At 41.5% G+C, this 18,005-nt stretch overlaps 2 protein-coding genes across 6 annotated transcripts in view; one reads left to right on the top strand and one right to left on the bottom strand.

Annotated features, from left to right (window-relative positions):
• Nucleotides 1-2,432: 2,432 nt before the first annotated feature.
• TIMM21 (translocase of inner mitochondrial membrane 21) lies at nt 2,433-8,585 on the bottom strand. Its single transcript, XM_080379231.1, has 6 exons — nt 8,088-8,585; nt 6,791-6,853; nt 6,594-6,691; nt 5,173-5,246; nt 3,011-3,116; nt 2,433-2,918 (listed from the first exon to the last, which is right to left on the bottom strand). The coding sequence occupies exons 1-6, from the start codon at nt 8,368-8,370 to the stop codon at nt 2,826-2,828; spliced, it is 717 nt and encodes a 238-aa protein (XP_080235357.1). The 5' UTR covers nt 8,371-8,585; the 3' UTR covers nt 2,433-2,825.
• A 140-nt stretch (nt 8,586-8,725) lies between these two features.
• FBXO15 (F-box protein 15) overlaps nt 8,726-18,005 on the top strand; it is a 63,740-nt gene continuing 54,460 nt past the window's right edge. For 3 of the 5 annotated variants that reach the window (XM_080379230.1, XM_080379227.1, XM_080379226.1), the window contains exons 1-3: nt 8,828-9,436; nt 12,387-12,506; nt 14,357-14,461. In XM_080379230.1, the coding sequence (XP_080235356.1) occupies nt 9,321-9,436; nt 12,387-12,506; nt 14,357-14,461 (341 nt within the window). In that variant the 5' untranslated portion in view covers nt 8,828-9,320. The other 2 variants (XM_080379229.1, XM_080379228.1) reach the window with 2 other exon arrangements.

Raw genomic sequence — 18,005 nt, 5'->3', positions numbered from 1 at the left:
GGGAAGTCCTTGCTACTGAAAAAAATCTGTGAATAAATTTGGTTGCAAGTAATCAAATTCTTTGCCTTCTTAAACTGGAGCCAAACATACACATAAACCCCAATGGCCAATTCTTGCTGTTTTACCACAAGCCTGACGTAGAATTTCATGTACCTGCACTGCTGGAAAAACATCATTGTGAGGTCATCTTCTCCTTCCCATAAAGTTTCTAGTCCTGACAGTTTCTTCCTTCAGTGCAAACAAGACAAAAGTAGATCTAACAGCTGGCCTACATAATTTACTGCTGTGTCTATAATACCATTTACTACTGTACCTATACCATTTAAATAAACATATGTTTTTTACATCTTGCTTTAGGAAGTAGTCCTTTCTCCAGCAGTGAAGCCCACTGAAAACAAGGCACAGCTGGATTAAGAAAGCAGATGGGATGCAGAGTTACAGGAAAAAACCTAGCCTGTCAGTTCTGTTGTTGACATGGAGGTTTACAATGGTTTTCAGGCAGCTTGATATGGTAGAAATTCCTAAAGGAAGGGCAAAACCAGTATTACTATTTTCTAGTTTAAACTGTGTATTTTTATATATTCTTGCTTTATAAAAGGTGAAGAATGATTACATTTGTTATCAAGGTATAGTGTGGGCTCAAGGCTGGTAATGTTAGTATTATAAACTTACAGAGCTTGCCGTGTTTATGATGTGCTCTGACAAACATGATCCCTCCTGCACTCATGACAGAACTCTTGCAGGGGTGGTTTTCAGTAACCACTACGGTATGGCACATACTAGTGGTGGACTTGGCGGTGCTAGGTGAATGGTTGGACTTTATCGTCTTGAAGGTCTTTTCCAAACTAAATGACTCTATGATCCTATTCTTACAGCAACTGGACATAAGCGGTGGCAGGTAAATGTGGTATGTAATGCTACCAGTCAGTACTGCAGCAGGTTGCAATGAAACAATGAGGGCCTCAGATACTTTCTTCTTTTATTTTACTGAGGTAAAAATCCATTAGGTTGGTTTGAAAAGTTATTCTGAAACAAAAGTTTTGGCAAGTGTAACACTAGGAATTGGGAAAAGTCATAAGCATTAAGTCAAAAGGTGTTATTTCCTACTGCTTTCAAGAAAACAATATGAACAATGGGAGTCAATTGCTTTCATTATTTAAAGACACCTTTTCAGATGGACATTGATGATGTCAGTAACTGTAGGTAAAAGTTGATCAGTTACTTAATGGTACTATCACGTATTACAACAATTTCTCATACTTACAATAGGGAGCCACTAACACAGACCTCCACTGCTTCTGACTACGTGTAAAACTGTGGCCTTGTTAGTCTTAACAAGCCTCCATTCAGGGATGAAAGCGAGCAGACAAATTTATATCACTGCTGAAATTAATGGATATAATACCACTTTGGTCAATCACAACTGATGTTCGAAGTTTGTAAAAATCCCTTTGGCCTACGCAGTAGAAGTTGGGTTTATTGTAATGCTTTGCAGTTTGACACAGATTGTCATTGGTGGGTCCTCTGCTCACAGAACTGGGATGTTATGTGGGATTCCTCTTCATTAAATACTTTCAAACAATGGAAGAATCTGACTGAAGTCAAGGTTGTAGTGGTTAACACAGAGCAAAGTTATCCAGGCCTAACAAAACACTATGTGTAGTTGTTACGATTATGCAAATGAGATTACTGGTATACAGAAAAGGATGGCGGAAGTCCAGTAAGATGTTACTAAAGGTCTTACATATGGCATTTGTGGTATTTTATGAGGGAATATTGTATGAGTTTTAGAACAGTCCAAATGTACCTTTAAATGAACTCATAATTAAGGCTTGATAACTGAACATCAGTGTATGCTTAAAGTAGGGATAATTCACTAGTAAACTAATATAAAAAGCTCATAATATATGATAGGTAACTACAGAAAAATGCATTAGTTGGTTTTTAAGAAAATGGTTAAGTGTAAGAAGCTAAAGCTTGAGATTTTTTGACTGGTGCTGCTCGACAGATCAGCATGGCTGAGCCTGATTATTATTAATACACAGGCTTATGCTTGCTATCTGCCCTGTTGCACTAAGGAAGAAACCCAGGTGAGAAATCTGGTCAGGAGTTGAGCTTTTGAGTTTGGGTAAATCTACATGAATGTGATTCCCAGAAGATTTACATTAGTTAATGGAAATTCTGTGGGCAGTGCCAAGCAGCTACACCACTGCAGAGCAGCATTGCTCGCAGGAGTAGACAGTATTGCTGTTAATTTATTTAAAGAAAACAATAATGAAGTCCTTCTCTTCAGCCATCTGTCATGGATGTGTGTCTCCCCAATTCCTATCCTTACATGCCTTTGGGCTAGATCTCCTCTGCATCACTACCATACATTCTTATTTTACCTTCTTATCTACAAAGGCATCCAGAATAAAAACAGTGAGTTTGGCTACACTTAAAATACCATTTTCTTTATTGCAGGGCTAGTGGGAAATCCAAAGGAAGACAAAAAAATTCCCACCCAAACATAACATCTTGGAAGACTGAGTTTTTAGGTGTGCAGAAGTACCATCCAGCATTAAACTGTTTTTAATGAGCCATTATTTTCCTGTGTCGAAAGTATTTGCCCAAAGTGATGGCTCTAATACATTTCATTTGCTTAACTTCAGATCCTGTATCTGTAATTATGAAAGACCTTATCAGAGGCCCTGAGAGGCTACTTCCTGCAACACAACCCCAAAGTTGCAAGATACAGTTGAGAACACCAAACAATTCATGTGTAGACTGGCTACACCAGTATCATCCAATACTCAATGAGATCAGGCAGCAACTTTGATCACTGGCTATCTGTTGTCTTCTATGACAATGGTTCTTCTAGGATAGGTGTCAACATCCACAAATATGTAGCGGACCTCAAATTTTCCTCTCTCAGGATTCTGTAAGGAAAACAATTTCAAGCTGTTTTTTTCTTTTCGGTAGTTTAAATTCAAGACTAATCTTGTCAGCTATATCAAGCAATTGTAAATACCTCTTTGACTTCCACATGGACTGTTCCCTGCTTCCCTGATTCAGAGCCCTCAATATAGAACTTCAAACGCATGTGTTTCAGTCCATCCTTTACGTATTCAATGTGACTAAAAACAGCAAAACGAAATAAAAACACAATTCACCCAGACAGGATACATATTACATGCTAGTTAAACTTCAAATTCAAACTTCTTATTTAGAGGAGCTGCTTAACTATTTTTGTGAGAAAGTGTGTTCTAGTGCAGCCCTTATGTGTTCCTTCTTCTACTGCTGTTCCCAAGCTTTACTGTGACTGTAGAAGGACTAGTGGAGTTAAACTAATTAGCAGTTGAGGATTAATAGATGAAGTGCTTAAACATCCTCATCCCAGTTCTCCCCTCAAAACTCAATAACCATCCCATGGCTGAGGATTCTGGAATTTCCTTGTATTTATTCTAAAGAACTGCCAGATTCAGAACCTGACATCTAGAAAGGAATGCCCGCATCACCAAGAATGCCAGGGGTTTTTTTTAAGGCACTTAAAGTAAGTTACCAAGCCAAAACACACGAAGAATGTTTTGTCGACTTAATTGTCAGGTTGATTAAATCATATGAAAGCAAACAGTCTACTATATACTTTATCTGTTTTGGCAGTAATTTTGTTTCTACTGAAGTTGTGTAACTTTGGCACTGATGGCAGATCTCCAACCTAAATGCTGATATTTAGACTGCAGTTAGGTTATGCTCAAGGATTAAATAAATAGAAAGGTCATGTCACTTTCAAGGTGACCAGTTCCAGAAACTAGTGGTCAAGCTAGAGTTCTGGTGCCAGTTCATGTTTCTGACTGAAATTACTAAATGCTGCATACTACCAAGCTCTTATTTCCATCAGTTATGCCCAGATACAAACTATGAATTAAACTTCCAATACAATTTAAGGTGACATGATGGGTTACAGAAAACAAAGATAAATGAAGAGCCTTACTGCAGTAAATTCACATTCAAGGTGTTCATACACACACACACAGAGGAAAATGTACATTTTTGAGACATTTAAGGTCATCCTTATACTGCAGACACAAACTCTACAATCTTACAAAGTCCTCAGCTCAAAAATTTATTTAAAATACTAGACTTTCAAAATTATGGAAATTAAATACTAGGAAAGCTGATAGTACATTTACTTATTCAGATAGTTTGTTTTACAGACAGATGCTTAAAATATTTTTGCAGAACCTCTTCTTTTGGCAGCTCCACTTTAAATACTTTTTCAGAGTCTGGTGAAAAGATAAACTACTACCAGTAAATATCAACTTCCTCCAGAAAAAAAAAATAATTCTCAGATTTCATGGTTCAAGTTGTGCATCTGGGCTTGTGCCCCATTCTGTATGAAACCTCCTTGAATAAATTCATGTCCAAGAACCCAGTAAAGACAAAGCCCCTATTAGGTTATAGTGCAGGGAAGATTGTATTTTGTGGGAATTAGTTCTGTTGCTTCTCTCAAGAGAAGAATAATAAGTAGACACACTCACGAAAGGTTTAGGTGAACAGATGTTCTGTTAACGCAGTGAAGATGTGGCCTCAAGTACCCAAAAGGCAATATAAGAAATGGACAGTCAATACTGCCTACCAGCTCAGGGCAAAATTGTCACTGCAGTACATGCAACCTGTACAGTCAGACCCAGCCAAGCTTTAAATAGAGCAAGCTGTATTCTTGAAAGCCTGAAAGTTAGTACCTGCTGCTCTTTCTGACCTGATAAAAAAAATCCTCAATCAGAGAAAAAACTCCCAAAGAACTATTTTTCAAAGAACAATTTTACTCTATTTGAGAGTTTCAGACTGTAAACTTCAGTCAGATGCCTGCTCCCCAGAGGCATGCCCAGGCCTCTGCACTACTCTCTTCACACTCATTCTATTTTTTAGAGACCACTTTTATGTTTACTGTGCCAACCACTGCTTGTTTTGAGGCACTGAGAATTGGCATTTTATATTGTATGTTCACTGTATTTAGTGGTATGTGCCACACAAGAGGTACTGCAAAAACCTGCCTTCATTTTCACTCAGAAGTGACAGGCTACGTCACATACAGTTCATTAATCTAGATCTAACTTCCTATGATGTGACCGAAAATGTCTTTTGCTGTGCAATAATTAGCGTCTGTATGGGGCAAACACCAAAGGGCACCTGACAAGCTGTCGTCTTCCTCTTCTTGTTGCCTCCCCATAGCCTTTAATAGATTCACCAAAAACACCAATTATCTAAAAGAGAAAGAGTTTTGAGTTGTTAGAAGGTATCACATTCAGATATTCCAGTATCAGCTCATGACCCTGCTGTGAATGCATTTTCTTTCAACAAAATGCCTCTTTTGAGTCTGATGTGTCAAGACTAGAAAAGCTTATGAAAGAAAAGCGTAAGGAAGATTCCTCTGTATTTCAGTGCTTTTCTTTACATCACATAATAAATGTCTAAAATAAATCCTACTAATATCTTCCATTTGGATTGTCTTCTGAGATTATGACATTTTAATCCCTCTTCTTACTATTTTATACTTTACTGACATTTTGTGTAAAAAGGAAAAAAAACAGCATAAAGGATTTGCTCATGTCTCCTCCAAGAGAGTATGCTTCAAAGCTTAAAATGCAAATGCACTCCCCTTCACATTATCTAACAAACACTACTGTTTAAGAAATTGAATTTTTCTTTTTTTCCAGATCTATAAAGCCAAACCAAATTAACCTAGTTTTAAACTTAAAAGGTGGTTACAAAGGAAAGGTGATTTTCATTGTGTAAGTACTGGATATGAGTTTTAATTCTACAAACGTGTTCCAAAGCAGTCTTCATTTTTTTTTCTAGTGACAACTTGTTACTTCATTGTTAGTTTATATTCAGTGGCACCTGTGGCAACCTTGTTTGAAAGCTGTTCCATGTACTTTTTGTTTTGCCTGAAGCAGTGGTTTTCAGAATCTAGTTTTAGATTGATTTTTGTTTGTATCTAGCTATCTTATGTGACTGTGTGATCATATGACTGTTCTTTGTCTCTTTTCCTGTTAGCCACAGGAATGCCAACTGGGTTTCAAATGGAGAGTTTAAATTCCTGGATACATACGCAGTGCTTTACAGAATGACAGAACCCTAGTGAACTGTCACAACAGAAACTGTGGTGAGGAAAGGCAGCTGGCTAGATCTACAAAACTTAAGTGGGACAACTTGCGTCCCTGACCCACAGAACTGCTTAAGTACTACATTTAGTAGATACTCAGGTACAAGACTTTCTGTATGGGGACACAAGCACATGCTCTGAAGGGCAGATACTGTATGTGCATGAGTTGTTGTGCTGTGGTACATTCACTAAACTTGGCTTTTAGCAGGCTAATTCACTCAGGCTCAGTGCTTGAATTAACTTCTTCCTAATGTAGGCTCCAATTTGGAGCTGACCTATCTCTGGCCAGCTAAGAGCACAGACAGATCTGCTGGTGTTCACGTCGTAAGCACCACATGGGTCTTCCTGTAGCTTAGTTTGTAAGATTCCTTGTGGAAACTTTTGACTCCAAGAGAGACAGTAACTACTGAGAAACGTAAACTTATGACTAAGTTTCACAACCAACCTCAGGGTGAGATCTGCATTTCTCCAAGGCATCTCCGTAGATCTTACTTGGACTAGAAGAAGAGAAGAGCTCTTTAAAAATCACATAGAACAAACCACCTGTAATAGAAACAGCAGCAAAAGGAATTAAAACTAATCAAACCAGATGGAATTAATGAAAAGCATATTCTGATAAAGAATATGATTTTTAAAAATAACCTGTAACACCAATTCCAACAAGAACCACAATGAAATAGGTAAAGTCTCTTCCGGCTTCTTTCACTAAAATAGAAAACAACACAGGAGTTACAATCTTGGACAGCAAGACTTGCATAGCTTTCTTATAATAGATGCTCTTCTATTAAGTCTGCAGCTCAAATAACATTTTGGCAGAAGAAAAAAATCCAATAACAGGTTCCATAATGCCTCATCACTAAAAGGGACAGAACATGGAATGTATCTTATGCTGTACGGGGCATGTTTGTATCTCTGTATTAAGCCTTATTATTTTCTGTTTTCCTACTAGATGTTTTCAAGACTCAGATTAGAACTTACTGCTACTTTTTGTGTACGAGACTTAGTTTTTTTAAGAACTAATGAGGTATTTAGTACTGCAGTAATTCAAGCTACCATGTAAACCCACAATCACTGCGGTCCTTACACAGAGAAAGGGACAAGTAAAAATAAAAAGCATAAGCTTATAAATTGCACACAGACTGAAAATAACTGATTTTATGAATTTTCAATCAAGTGAACAATAAAAATGAGGGTTATTAGACCAAAATAGGTGTTTTATTTATTGAGATTGGTAACTGCAGCTTATCTGATTAGTTTTTATCTGTTTTGAACAAAAGCGCTAGTAAAAGTGTCAGTATACACTCCCAAAAAAATATACTCGAAAGATTGTCTGTTACAACATATTTTTTGATAAGCTGGAGAGACTACTGATCTGTTTAAGCGATAAGGTGTGCCTTTCGGTGAAGTAAACTTTAATAACCATTTTTCCTGCAATCTTTTAATCCGTTGAAGGTGTTTTTCAGAAACCTTTTCAAAAGCACTTAGCATTTCTGAGGCTAATGATGTAGTAGCCACTTTTAACCGATGTGAATGAGACCAACCAAAGTGACTAGCGTCCTATGAAGAAACTAGTACTACATGTTAAGCTTTGACAGTTTTGCTGGAGATAGCCTTGTTTTGACAGGATTAAGGCAGGTCGCATGTGACAGGTTTTTCTTTTGAAACATGAGGGGCTACTACATCTTATCCCTGATGTGCCTTAAACACTAAACAAGCTGTTAGGAAGGAGCCGCCTAATTTCTGTTCAGCTTGTGCAATACATACACGAAACGTTATCAACCGCTGCAAACGGTACGATGCGCAAGGGAAAGGGCTTGCTGGTTTTTCAGTTCCTGAGTTTCGGGACTCTAAAATCTCCGCTGCAGCGGTAGCTTTCTCCGCGGCGGCCTCTCTGGGCAGCCCGGCGCTCCCGCTGCGGGGCCCCTGCGGCCCGCCTTACCTCTCTGCGCGGCGGACAGCAGCGGTTCCTCCCTCCGAGCCCTCTGCACGGACACCTGTTTGGCGCTACCGCCGGGTTTCTCAGCTCTGAGCCCCCCCGCCTGCGCCCCGATGCTCCGCCGGGCGGCCCGCAGCAGCAGGGCGGGCTCGCTGCGGGGGGCCTGGTGCCGCCACCTCAGGCAGGGGCAGGGCCCCGGCCCCAGCGGCGCCCAGCCGGGGGGAGCCCGCAGCCACCCGCCCAGGCAGCCCCGCAGCCCCGCCCGCACCAGGGAGGCGGGCAGCATGCCGCCGCACAGCGCCCGCGCTCCCTCGCAGAGACGCGGCGGAGGCAGCCGAGCTAAACGGAAAGTTCGTCCCGCTCTCCACCGCTCTCCCGGGGGACCCCTCGGGAAAGACTCAGGGCCGCCGCCCGCCCTCAGCGCGGCTCTGCGGCCGGCGCTCCAGGACAGCGGCCCCCGCTACCCTTTACCCGCCGACCGCCATTGCCCCGGCGGAAACGTTGGCGGCGGAGGGAAGGAGAGCGGCAGCCGGCCCTGGGAGCGGTAGTTTGGGCGGGCTCCCTCTTGCGCCCGCCGCTAGCAGCGGCTCCCCGAAAGGCCACTACAGCGCCCGCCATGCCGAGCGCCGCCGCAGCCCGCCCTCAGGGGGCAGGACCCGCCGGCCGTTGAGCGGGGCGGGGCGGGCGGCCCCCGTCACCCTTTTTAAAGCTGTTTTTTGATCTGGCACATACAGGTGCGCAAGAGCGAGGCAGGTGACGCTTCCGGGAGTGGAGGCCAGAACACCTGAGAAGACCCTGCCCCGGCTTCCCGGGGACGGCGCACCAGCGCGGAGCTCGCCGTGGGGCGAGGAGGGGCGGAAGCTGACGGGGCTCCTGGCGGGAGCCGCTGCGGTGCCCCCGTGTAGTAACGCTTTCCGTGTGCCCCGCACCGGGGCTGCTGCGGAGCGCAACGCCGCGGCGGCGGGCAGGGCCGGGGCGGTGCTCGCCCCCTGAGGGCTGCCCTGCCCCGCCCCGCGCCCGCCCCGCTGGCAGCTCTCAGGGGAGGCGCTGTCCTTTCACCTACAAATAAACTTCCCCGGGGCGAACGCAGAGCCCGGCAGGTTGCTCTTCCGTCGGGCGGCGACGCAGCTACGAGGAAGGGGGTGGGGGTGGGGGCGGCGGCTCCCCCGCGCCGCCCTTCCCGGGCCGGGTACCCCCCGCGCGGCACGAAGCCGCCGTCCCGCGGTAGGGCCGGCCATGGCGGCGGGCGGCGGCGGGGCTTTCCCTGGCGCCGCCGAGGTCGGGCCGTGGCGGCGTTTTGCCCCTGCTGCTGTCGCCGCCGCCCCTCGGCCCGGCCGTGCTGCCGAGCCCAGGTAATGGTCTCCCTGCCTGGCTTGAGGAGAGGCCGACGGCGGGCATCGAGCGCGTAGCTGGGCTCTGCCCCCCGCAGCTGCCTGCCTGGCCTTTCTCGCCCTGTCCGTGGTGGGTGGTTTATTGTTTGTCCTTCTCCCGAGGTTCCTTTGGGAGACCTCTTCCACCCGCCCCGACGGCTCCGTTTTCCAGCTGTAACCTTGCCGCAGCTGTGGCCCAGGCCCTCCTGGCCCTGGCCCTGTGGCGGGGGGATGCCTGTAGCGGTGACAGGCCTGGTGACGGGGACCGCGGGCCTTTCCTGCTGTGGGGAAGGTTAAATGCCCTGTTTCCTGTCTGGGTAGTGGGGCTTAAACTTGGGTAGGTGCTTGAGCTTAGAGGAGCTAGTGTAATAAGCAGTAGCCTGTCTACAAATCACTAGCTAGCTTAGTGGCTAATGTATATGTATGTTCAGGGTAGTTAGGCCTTTGTAATGAATGGGAGGATTTCATTGTGGAAGGTGTGATTAGCTTAGTTCCTAGAGTACAGGTTCAGTTTCCAAAAATGTGAAGCACCAGTCTTGGAAGCAAAATTGAGGAAGTATTTTTTTTTTTTCTTCCTGCTAACCCATTTGTACAACCTTGAGTTTCATAGCTGTTTCATTCCCCCTGTTTTTTTAGCTTGTAAATGGAATGGATAATACCCACCTTTTAAAAAGACTTTGGAATTGTTAGCAGAGGGAAAGAAAAACAGACTTCAAAATGTTACTGTCATTTCTGTTTATCTCCCAGCTGTGCTTTCACTTTTGGAGGAGTAGACATGTTTTGTTACTACTTAAAACTTTCTCTATATTCTTTGAAATTGATTTGTTCCCTGACCAGCAAAAAAACAGTAGTCACGTTGTGAGTGCTACAGGGTATGAAGGTGAAAATACTGGTACAAAACTCAGTCCAGCAAGTTGAAAGCTAATGAAATAGCAATTGAGGTTGCGTTTCTAAGCAAGAGCATCTCAGTTCTTACTAGAAGCCTAAAAAGGGGAGTAAATGCCATCATTGATTTTTAACTCAGCCAGGCAAGGTTTGTCAAGGTGGTGTAAAAGCATATTGTCAATACTAATTTCAAGTCTTAGTACACACAATACCTGAAAAATAGTTTATGCAATGGGTTTGCTGCTTGAGAATATTTCTGTTTTGGAAGATGCAAAAACTTAGTACTTTTTTTGAATTGAAGCTTATATAGGTTACAATAGATACTAAGTCAAAGTTTTCAAGGGGTGTGTAGGCAACATGTCACTTCAGAAATTCCTTCCCGGGATGAAGAGGGCAAGGAGCAGTTAAAAAACAGAGCAAGGAATGAATACAGGCAATGCAAGTTATGCTTGGACCAGGTGAAGTGTGTTGTAAAACTCCAGGATCCAGCTCCTGATCTGAATTATTCCTGTACCTGGAATCTGTGTAGTCATGACACTATAGGGTATGGCCAAACTAGGTATCTTTTGTGCTTTCAGCATAGGTACAGAACAGAATAGCCTGGGACGTGCTGCCCAGAAAGATACAGAAGGGGTAGTTCTGCTGCTGTTGAACATGATTTGTGCCTCTAAATCCCTTTAATAGCTTCTAGAAAATGCAGTTTGTTACAGCCTCATCTAATCATCTAAGTGTGCTTCTTAATAAGAGTAAAACATTTGCTTGACCTCCAGGACGTATTTGATATACAGTTACTTTTTTTGTGATTGTTAATTTTATTAGTCTTTCAGTGACTGGTACCCAAGCTGAAACGTGCATGTCTTTTTGTGTTATGTTTATAACAATTCCCAGTAAAACTTTAGGGATTTTTTTTTTTTTTTTTTACATAGCACAGTTGATAATGTATGGCAGAGTTGTTATTTTCTTCTGATTTTTATTTTTGAGTATAAATCAATGTTAAATCAAGAGCAGTGTGTGTTAAATGTGCATGGTACCGGTGTACTTAAATATCAGATTATTATTATTTTTTCCCTCAGCAGGGTTGGTTCGTTGATTAGAAACCCAGAGTTGGATTGGCCAGGTGTTGGAAAGTCAGCTGGCAATACAAACTCTCACTAATAGAGTATATGGGGAGCTCTGCCTGTTTGGTGGTATCAGTGGATGTGAAGTATAAGGATTTGATTAAGACTGAAACTCCATGTGAATATTTCTATGTGGTTTAATGATAGTATTTGTAATTACATCTTACAAAGTTCTTACTATCAGAAAACTTGGAAAAAATGTGTGGCCAGTTGGATTGCAAGATTTTGTGTTAGAAATATGCAAAGTTGCTTTCTTTAGTAAAAGTAATTTTGGTCCAAATTGTTATGTGTTAATGAGCAATAAAAACATTGATGCCCATCTTGCCTGTTGAACTAACACTTGTGGATTTATGAGTAAATTTAGCAGGGGAAAATCTGAAATGATACTATACATTTGTTTCAAATATGATGCTGTTGTGTAGTTAAGGGAATTCTTTTTGAGCCTTGTCAGTTTTGAGGAAGTTTCAAGGTATTGTTTTATTTGATATCTTTTAATAGCTTAGCAAAGTTGGATGGATCAAAAATGTCTCTGGAGTGATGCTGCAAAACAGGAGATTAATCAGTGAGTTTGACTTACTGCAGGGGCCTATCTGGAGCTTGATTATGGTGGCTGCAGTGGTGCAGCTGTCTAATGTTGATAGATCTCTGTTGGATTCAAGCTGATGTGGTGATGCAACACTATTCCCCTGTGACTACTGCAAGAGATTAATTATAGGAGAGACACCTGTGAGTTTAAATCTGATAACTTCCTGATGTCAGGTATTTTAACTTGGAGATAATTGTTCAAATTTGTGAACTGATAATAGTAAGTTACCATATGATGTGTTCCTTGAATCTTGGCTCAGTTGAGACATGGCGTCTCGGTGTGCCGAATATGCATATTTATTCATTTTGTGATGATATGACTCCTAACAGCTTTTTATTTTTAGAAGTAGGTCAAGGAGCTTTTCTGCCAGACCTGGGGAATGTTCTGGAACAGTAAATTCTGGAATTAAAAGTCTGTATTTGACACCTTCCATAAAACCAAGACCTAATACGTGTATTGAGAGGTGAGTATGTCTTTAGTTTAGGAATAAGAGTGGAAGACCCGTTGAAGACTATAAGCCATCTTTTGGCTGCTTACAATTACTGTGTTCGTACCTTGGAGGTTTCAATTTCAGATGTTCTGTGTTGAAAAATTTGCTTTCCTGGCCTACTTGGTGACTCTGTGTTGACCTAATGTTTTCTGGCATGGTTCTCCCTTGCCTCCTTTCCTAAGTTCACATGAAGTATGTAGGTTTTACAAGTCATATGAAGCCTTCAACAATTGCTTTGCAAATCATGAGCTGGGTTGAGAATAACAATTTTTATTCTATTACTTCAATAAAAATCAGTTTGGAATTAAGCTTTGGATGTTTCTCTTCATGCTTGTTGCTTTGTATAGAGAGGCTTAGGATGGTGGAGTGGAATGAGGGGGTTGGAATAAAGTGGCTGCTGCATATTTGCTGTGAGGTAAATGTTTCCATTTGGTAGTGAAAGGGTACTTTTGATATAATCATGAGTTGGTTTTTTGTTGAAAATTAGTTAATGCTTCTACAAGAAAATCTAAGAATACGTTACATGAAAGATTAACTTATTTTGTTTTCAACATTTTGTGGCTTCCTGTGTAATCGTTTCTCTGTTCTCCATTGGAAGGCCAGTTCAATACCTAATACTGTTAGTTTATTGTGAAAGACAAGAGAAAAAAGAAAAAACAACTCCTTTCAGCTTCATTCAAGGAAAATTAATATGGTCTGTTGAGAATTCTGAATCAAGCATATAATTTTAGCTAATATGCAGATTATAAAGGGATCATTTCCAAATTCTTGCTGGAATAAATGTACTAACTGCTTCGGGCTTACTGTGTTTCAGTTATTTTACATAATAACCATACAAGTTTTTGCATGGTTGCTTCTATGTTAGTGCAACTAAATTTCTGCATTTTAATACAAACCTGGGAGTGTTGGCATTGTTACAATTCTATGCTTGAAAGCTATATGCTTCTGGAATAAAGTATTGTAAATCAGCAAGTGTTGTAAATGACACAGTAGTAAATGGACAAGAGGCACAGTTGAGGTATTGACTTTCACAGCACCATATATTTTCAGTGGTGATTTTGATGTTACCATACTCTCATGCTCCAAAATGTTAGTGCATAAAAAGCATGTTTCTTAATTTCTGTGCACTTACCAGATCCTACTTGAAGGGTATGAGGTTTCTGTCTGTTAATACAAAAATCACGGTGGCCTATCTCCAGGTTATGTTGTGCTTGTTGTACTTAGGCTAGCACCTGTATTTCAGGCAGCCTTACAGATGCACAGAAACATTAATGTTCTCAAGATGCCACTTAGCCCTTATTTTGAAATTCACTACATCTTTCTGTTGTAAATGAAAACCATATGACACCCCTAAACACACATAGTTTGAAGATTTTGATGAGGTAGGGTGTGATCTCAATGTTTTACCAGGACATTTCTGTCCTGGTGCATCCTGAGACCTGACACTACACTCAGGAGAGTGACTATACATGGTTTTGGCGAATGCTGGTGGTTATGAACTAAAAGTTAAAGTCATGGTACAAGCAGTGAGAAACTGAAGTTGAATGAGGTAGTTTCATGTCAAACTGGGTTAAAGTTAACAAAGTTTAATGAAAATGCAAATCTGTAACTTTTCATGTAATTGTGCTGTGCCACTTGAATAGCTTGGTTTGAATTGCTTTAATTAATGTCTTCTATCGGAGACACAAATCAGAAACCAAACTGCGTATTTACAAGCTGAGAGAAGTTTTGTTTTGCTCTGGTTTGGAATAAAAATTCTTTGCCATTGTCATTTCTGGAGTTTTCAGGCAAGTCTAACAGTATTTCTTTCTCTTGTTTTCCAGCATGCCATCAGAAATGCTGACGAAGATATTTTCCTATTTGGATGCTGTGTCCCTGTTGTCTGTTGGTTGTGTGAATAAGCACTTCTATCATCTAGCCAATGACAAGTAAGGAAGAGGGAAGCACGGGTACTAGTCTTAATCATGCAGCAGTTCAGTGTACCTGAGTTATGAGTCTTTCTAATTTAGTTTCACTGATGCCAGAGCAGTGATGCATGCACCTACTGGCAGTTACTGTGTTGGAAGCATACTGCGTAGCTCCCAGTGCAACGTGTTGTATGAATTCTAACTGTGCAAGCCCTGTTAAGTTTAATGGGGGTTACAAGGTGAAAACTCAATAGTGTGTTTTGAAATGTTGCTATTAACATTTATTTTGTTGTAAAATTTGCATATATTCGTTTGTATTCACATGCACCTGCACAAGCTTTTTTGATTTGGGCAATCCTTAGTGGTGTGTAGCTGATAGCTTTGTAGAATTGTTGTAGCTTTCATAATTTTGAAGTCCTGCTTGCTTAGCTCTTTCATCAGGTTTTTGCAGTGGGCTTGATTTAGTCAAGGAGTTTAATAATGGGTTTTATTTGCTGCTCTTTCTGTTGGATTTTGGTGGCTTCTAAATGGAAACAAAAGGGGCAAAGATAAATACTGACGTGGTTTTTTATAAGTGATTGCTTATACAGAGTTCACAAATTGCTCCTACCAGTATCATGACAATTTTGTGGAAGGATCAAGAGGAGAGACCTTGGTTGGTATGCAATAACTAGGATGTCTGTGTACCCTTTTATCCTAGGATTCTACTGCATTAGTGTTTTTTAAATGAGAAAATGTCTTCCTATGTAGGAAGTAGCTGCATCTGGTATTCATCCATTTCTTATTTATTTGACAGAGCTTGTACACTGAATCAATTAACACTGGCATTGACACCTTTAGAACTGATGAATTTAAAGGGAAGGCCACAATGAAAATTTTATTTTTTGAGGCTGTCAGCAAGTGCATGTAAATAAAAACTGTGTAGTTGACACAAATTATGTATCTTAATATGTGTTTTCCACTTAAGGATAGTAATGTAGGATAAAATTGTGGCTGTTCAAGGGAAGCTGATTTGTCTGTCCCAGTCTCAACAATGTCTGTTTTTATTTTCTAATCTCAACAGAGATTACTGTATGTGCACAAATGGGATTTGAAGAAGAGATACTATCCCTTATCTAGGAGATTGACTGGTTCAGTGGGACCAGGTCAGTGCTCCCTGCTGGATTTCCATGGACCTTTTCGAGACTCTGAATCTTGCAGTGAATTAATAGAAGTTTTTAAGTGAAGTCCCTGCGTATCTCTGACAAATCTGATCTTTGTTTGTTAGGCGGAGTGTCTTTTTGGGGATATTTCTGTTGTTCTGGATTTACAGGATGCTATCCTTGATGCAACAGGGCTATCAGCCTTTCATTGTGATATATCTGTGCTGTCTAATGCAGTGCTTTGTTTTTGGACTCTTCACAGAATGTCTGCACTTTAGCAATTCCTTGGCACTGATGTCTTCAATGTAACTGTTGAAGGCAGGGAAATTTTTCTGACCCACCTTTTTGCACCCTCCTTGCCCCAGTGTGTATTACTCCAGCCTTCCTGTCATGCAGTAGGGGAAGCTCGCATAGGTGGTCTGTCTGAAAGCATGAGTATTTTGATCACCAGCAGAAAATGCCTGTATAGGAGGAAATGAGAAGCCAGAACACAGGGGAAGATCTTTTTGCCTGGCCCAGATGTTTTTGCTGTTGTGGTGAAGTGATGATTGACAGTGGTGCTTGTGTGATTCTGGCATTTGAGTTAGCAGTAAAAGCTTGGGTTGGCTTCTTGTAACAACATCTAATAGGCCTTGAGATTAACATTATACTTAACGCTTTGAAGCATGAATGGTGCATATTCTATGGAAGGGGCAAATGGTTCCCTGTTGGATGCCTTTTTGATTTGTCTGCCCTGAATTTTTTGAAAGTTTAGGGTGAAGGGGCAGTGATACCTCCCTAAATATTTGTTATTCCAAGTCACCCTAGTTTTTCTCGTCTGTCTCCCTGCCCTGACTGAATTTTTGAGCTTCTGGAACTGATTTCTCATCTGGTTGCCTAATGTTGTTTTGGGAGAGGAAGAAGCAATATGTAACAGAATGAGGAAAAGGGTGGTGGATATTGGTGGCAAGTCTGTCTTCATTCAGCTTACATTGCCTGAGACTGTACCTTCAACACGCAGGAAATGCCTACTACTAACCCCTGTCTTTTCAGCGTCTTGCAGCCAGACACTGAGTACCTGCCCTTGAAAGAAAGGATGTCTGTCTTGGGAAGGGATTTCTAGTTAACAGGAGAGGGTTATAGGAGGACATCTTACTGGACTTTTTAGGCTGAATAGGACCAGTTGGATGATGTGCAACTCAGTTTCCCCTAAAGATGGTGTATCAAGGACATCTCTGCTTTTATCATCCTGCAATTCTTAGCTGCTTTGGAGTTAAATGAGAAATTCTTCCCTCCATCAGAAATGTTCTATACTATCTGATAACTGGGTTGTCTTTTCTGGTCTCAAAATTCAAGTGTCGTAAGTCTTTGTTTTACTTGTGGGATTGTTCTTCATGTTTCCCCCACCTCAGTTTTGGTGGAAGGAAAGTCAGGAGCTCATGTTGACTATGAATCCCCCTTTACTAGTCATAGAGGCATATGGGTCTGTGTGTTTTTAAACAGCTTTGACTCGGAAAATATCAGTGGGAGATTGTATATATATCTGCAGAGCAGCGGGCTAGAAGGTTTTTGCAGAATTCCTGAGTATGTTTCTATCGGTAACAAAGAGCTTGGCTCTCAGTATGTGGGGATTTATTCTCAGCAGCTGATGAAGTAAGAGTATTTTTCATGGCTAGGAGGCAGTGTGGGATGGATTCAGTCCTTGAATGCTTTAATGCTTTAAGGGGGAGAAAAATGCATTACAAAGCATGTTAGCGTAAGTTTGCCTGGAGATGAGTGAGGACTGGTAAAGGTAGTCTTGCTGATAAATGGTAGAGAATTTCTTTTGAGAATTTGTTTCTGTTGCTATTAATTTTCTTCAGCACAGTTACGTAGACTGTGGTTAGCACTTTAAAATTGGTAAACGTACTGGAAACCTTTATTTACAGATTGTTGTTTGAATTCTTGTAACCTCTTGTACTCAGTATTCCGTGAACTGTCCTAGAGGTACTGGAGTGTGGGAGGCAGAAAGGTGACCTCATATTTTTCCTAACAGGAAAGAGTTGAACCTATCATTCCTGTTGTGTGTTTCTTTGATGTCTTCAAAAAGACATGTCGTCTTCAAGCTCTTCAAAAGAGAGTGCAGAAGAGATTGATATGGCAGTGGTACTACCACTAAACGTAGGTAGTTGTCCTCCACCCTGCTTTGAGCTGCATCTGTGTGAGAAACTTGGAGTCCAGTTTGTCTCTGTTGAGTAAGAGGTATTAAAGAACTTTCCACTAGCTGATTTAGTGTGAGGAGAATGCATCATTGTTTTGGGGTGGAATTTTCAAAACTCACTGCTTAGCCTTAAGCAGTTTTCACTTAAGTCACTGAGTATGGCTGTGCTGGCTCAGAGCTTCAACCTGGATCCTGTATTTTCAGGAAGACAGGCAAGAACCTTTTCTTTGTTTCCTCACAATAG

This window comes from Falco punctatus (genome assembly GCF_963210335.1).
Source record: "Falco punctatus genome assembly, chromosome: 3".
NCBI lineage: Eukaryota > Metazoa > Chordata > Aves > Falconiformes > Falconidae > Falco > Falco punctatus.
Note: the sequence above shows the minus strand (reverse complement) of the source record. Positions and strands in the feature narration are given on the sequence as shown.

Excerpts from the sequence above, each read along its gene's own strand:
- TIMM21 (XM_080379231.1), bottom strand. The coding sequence starts at position 8,370 with ATGCTGCCCGCCTCCCTGGTGCGGGCGGGGCTGCGGGGCTGCCTGGGC. Across the intron at positions 6,692-6,790 it reads TGTTGGAATTGGTGTTACAG|GTGGTTTGTTCTATGTGATT; the intron begins GTTATTTTTAAA and ends TTTCTATTACAG. Across the intron at positions 3,117-5,172 it reads GGAAGACGACAGCTTGTCAG|TCACATTGAATACGTAAAGG; the intron begins GTGCCCTTTGGT and ends TGCTGTTTTTAG.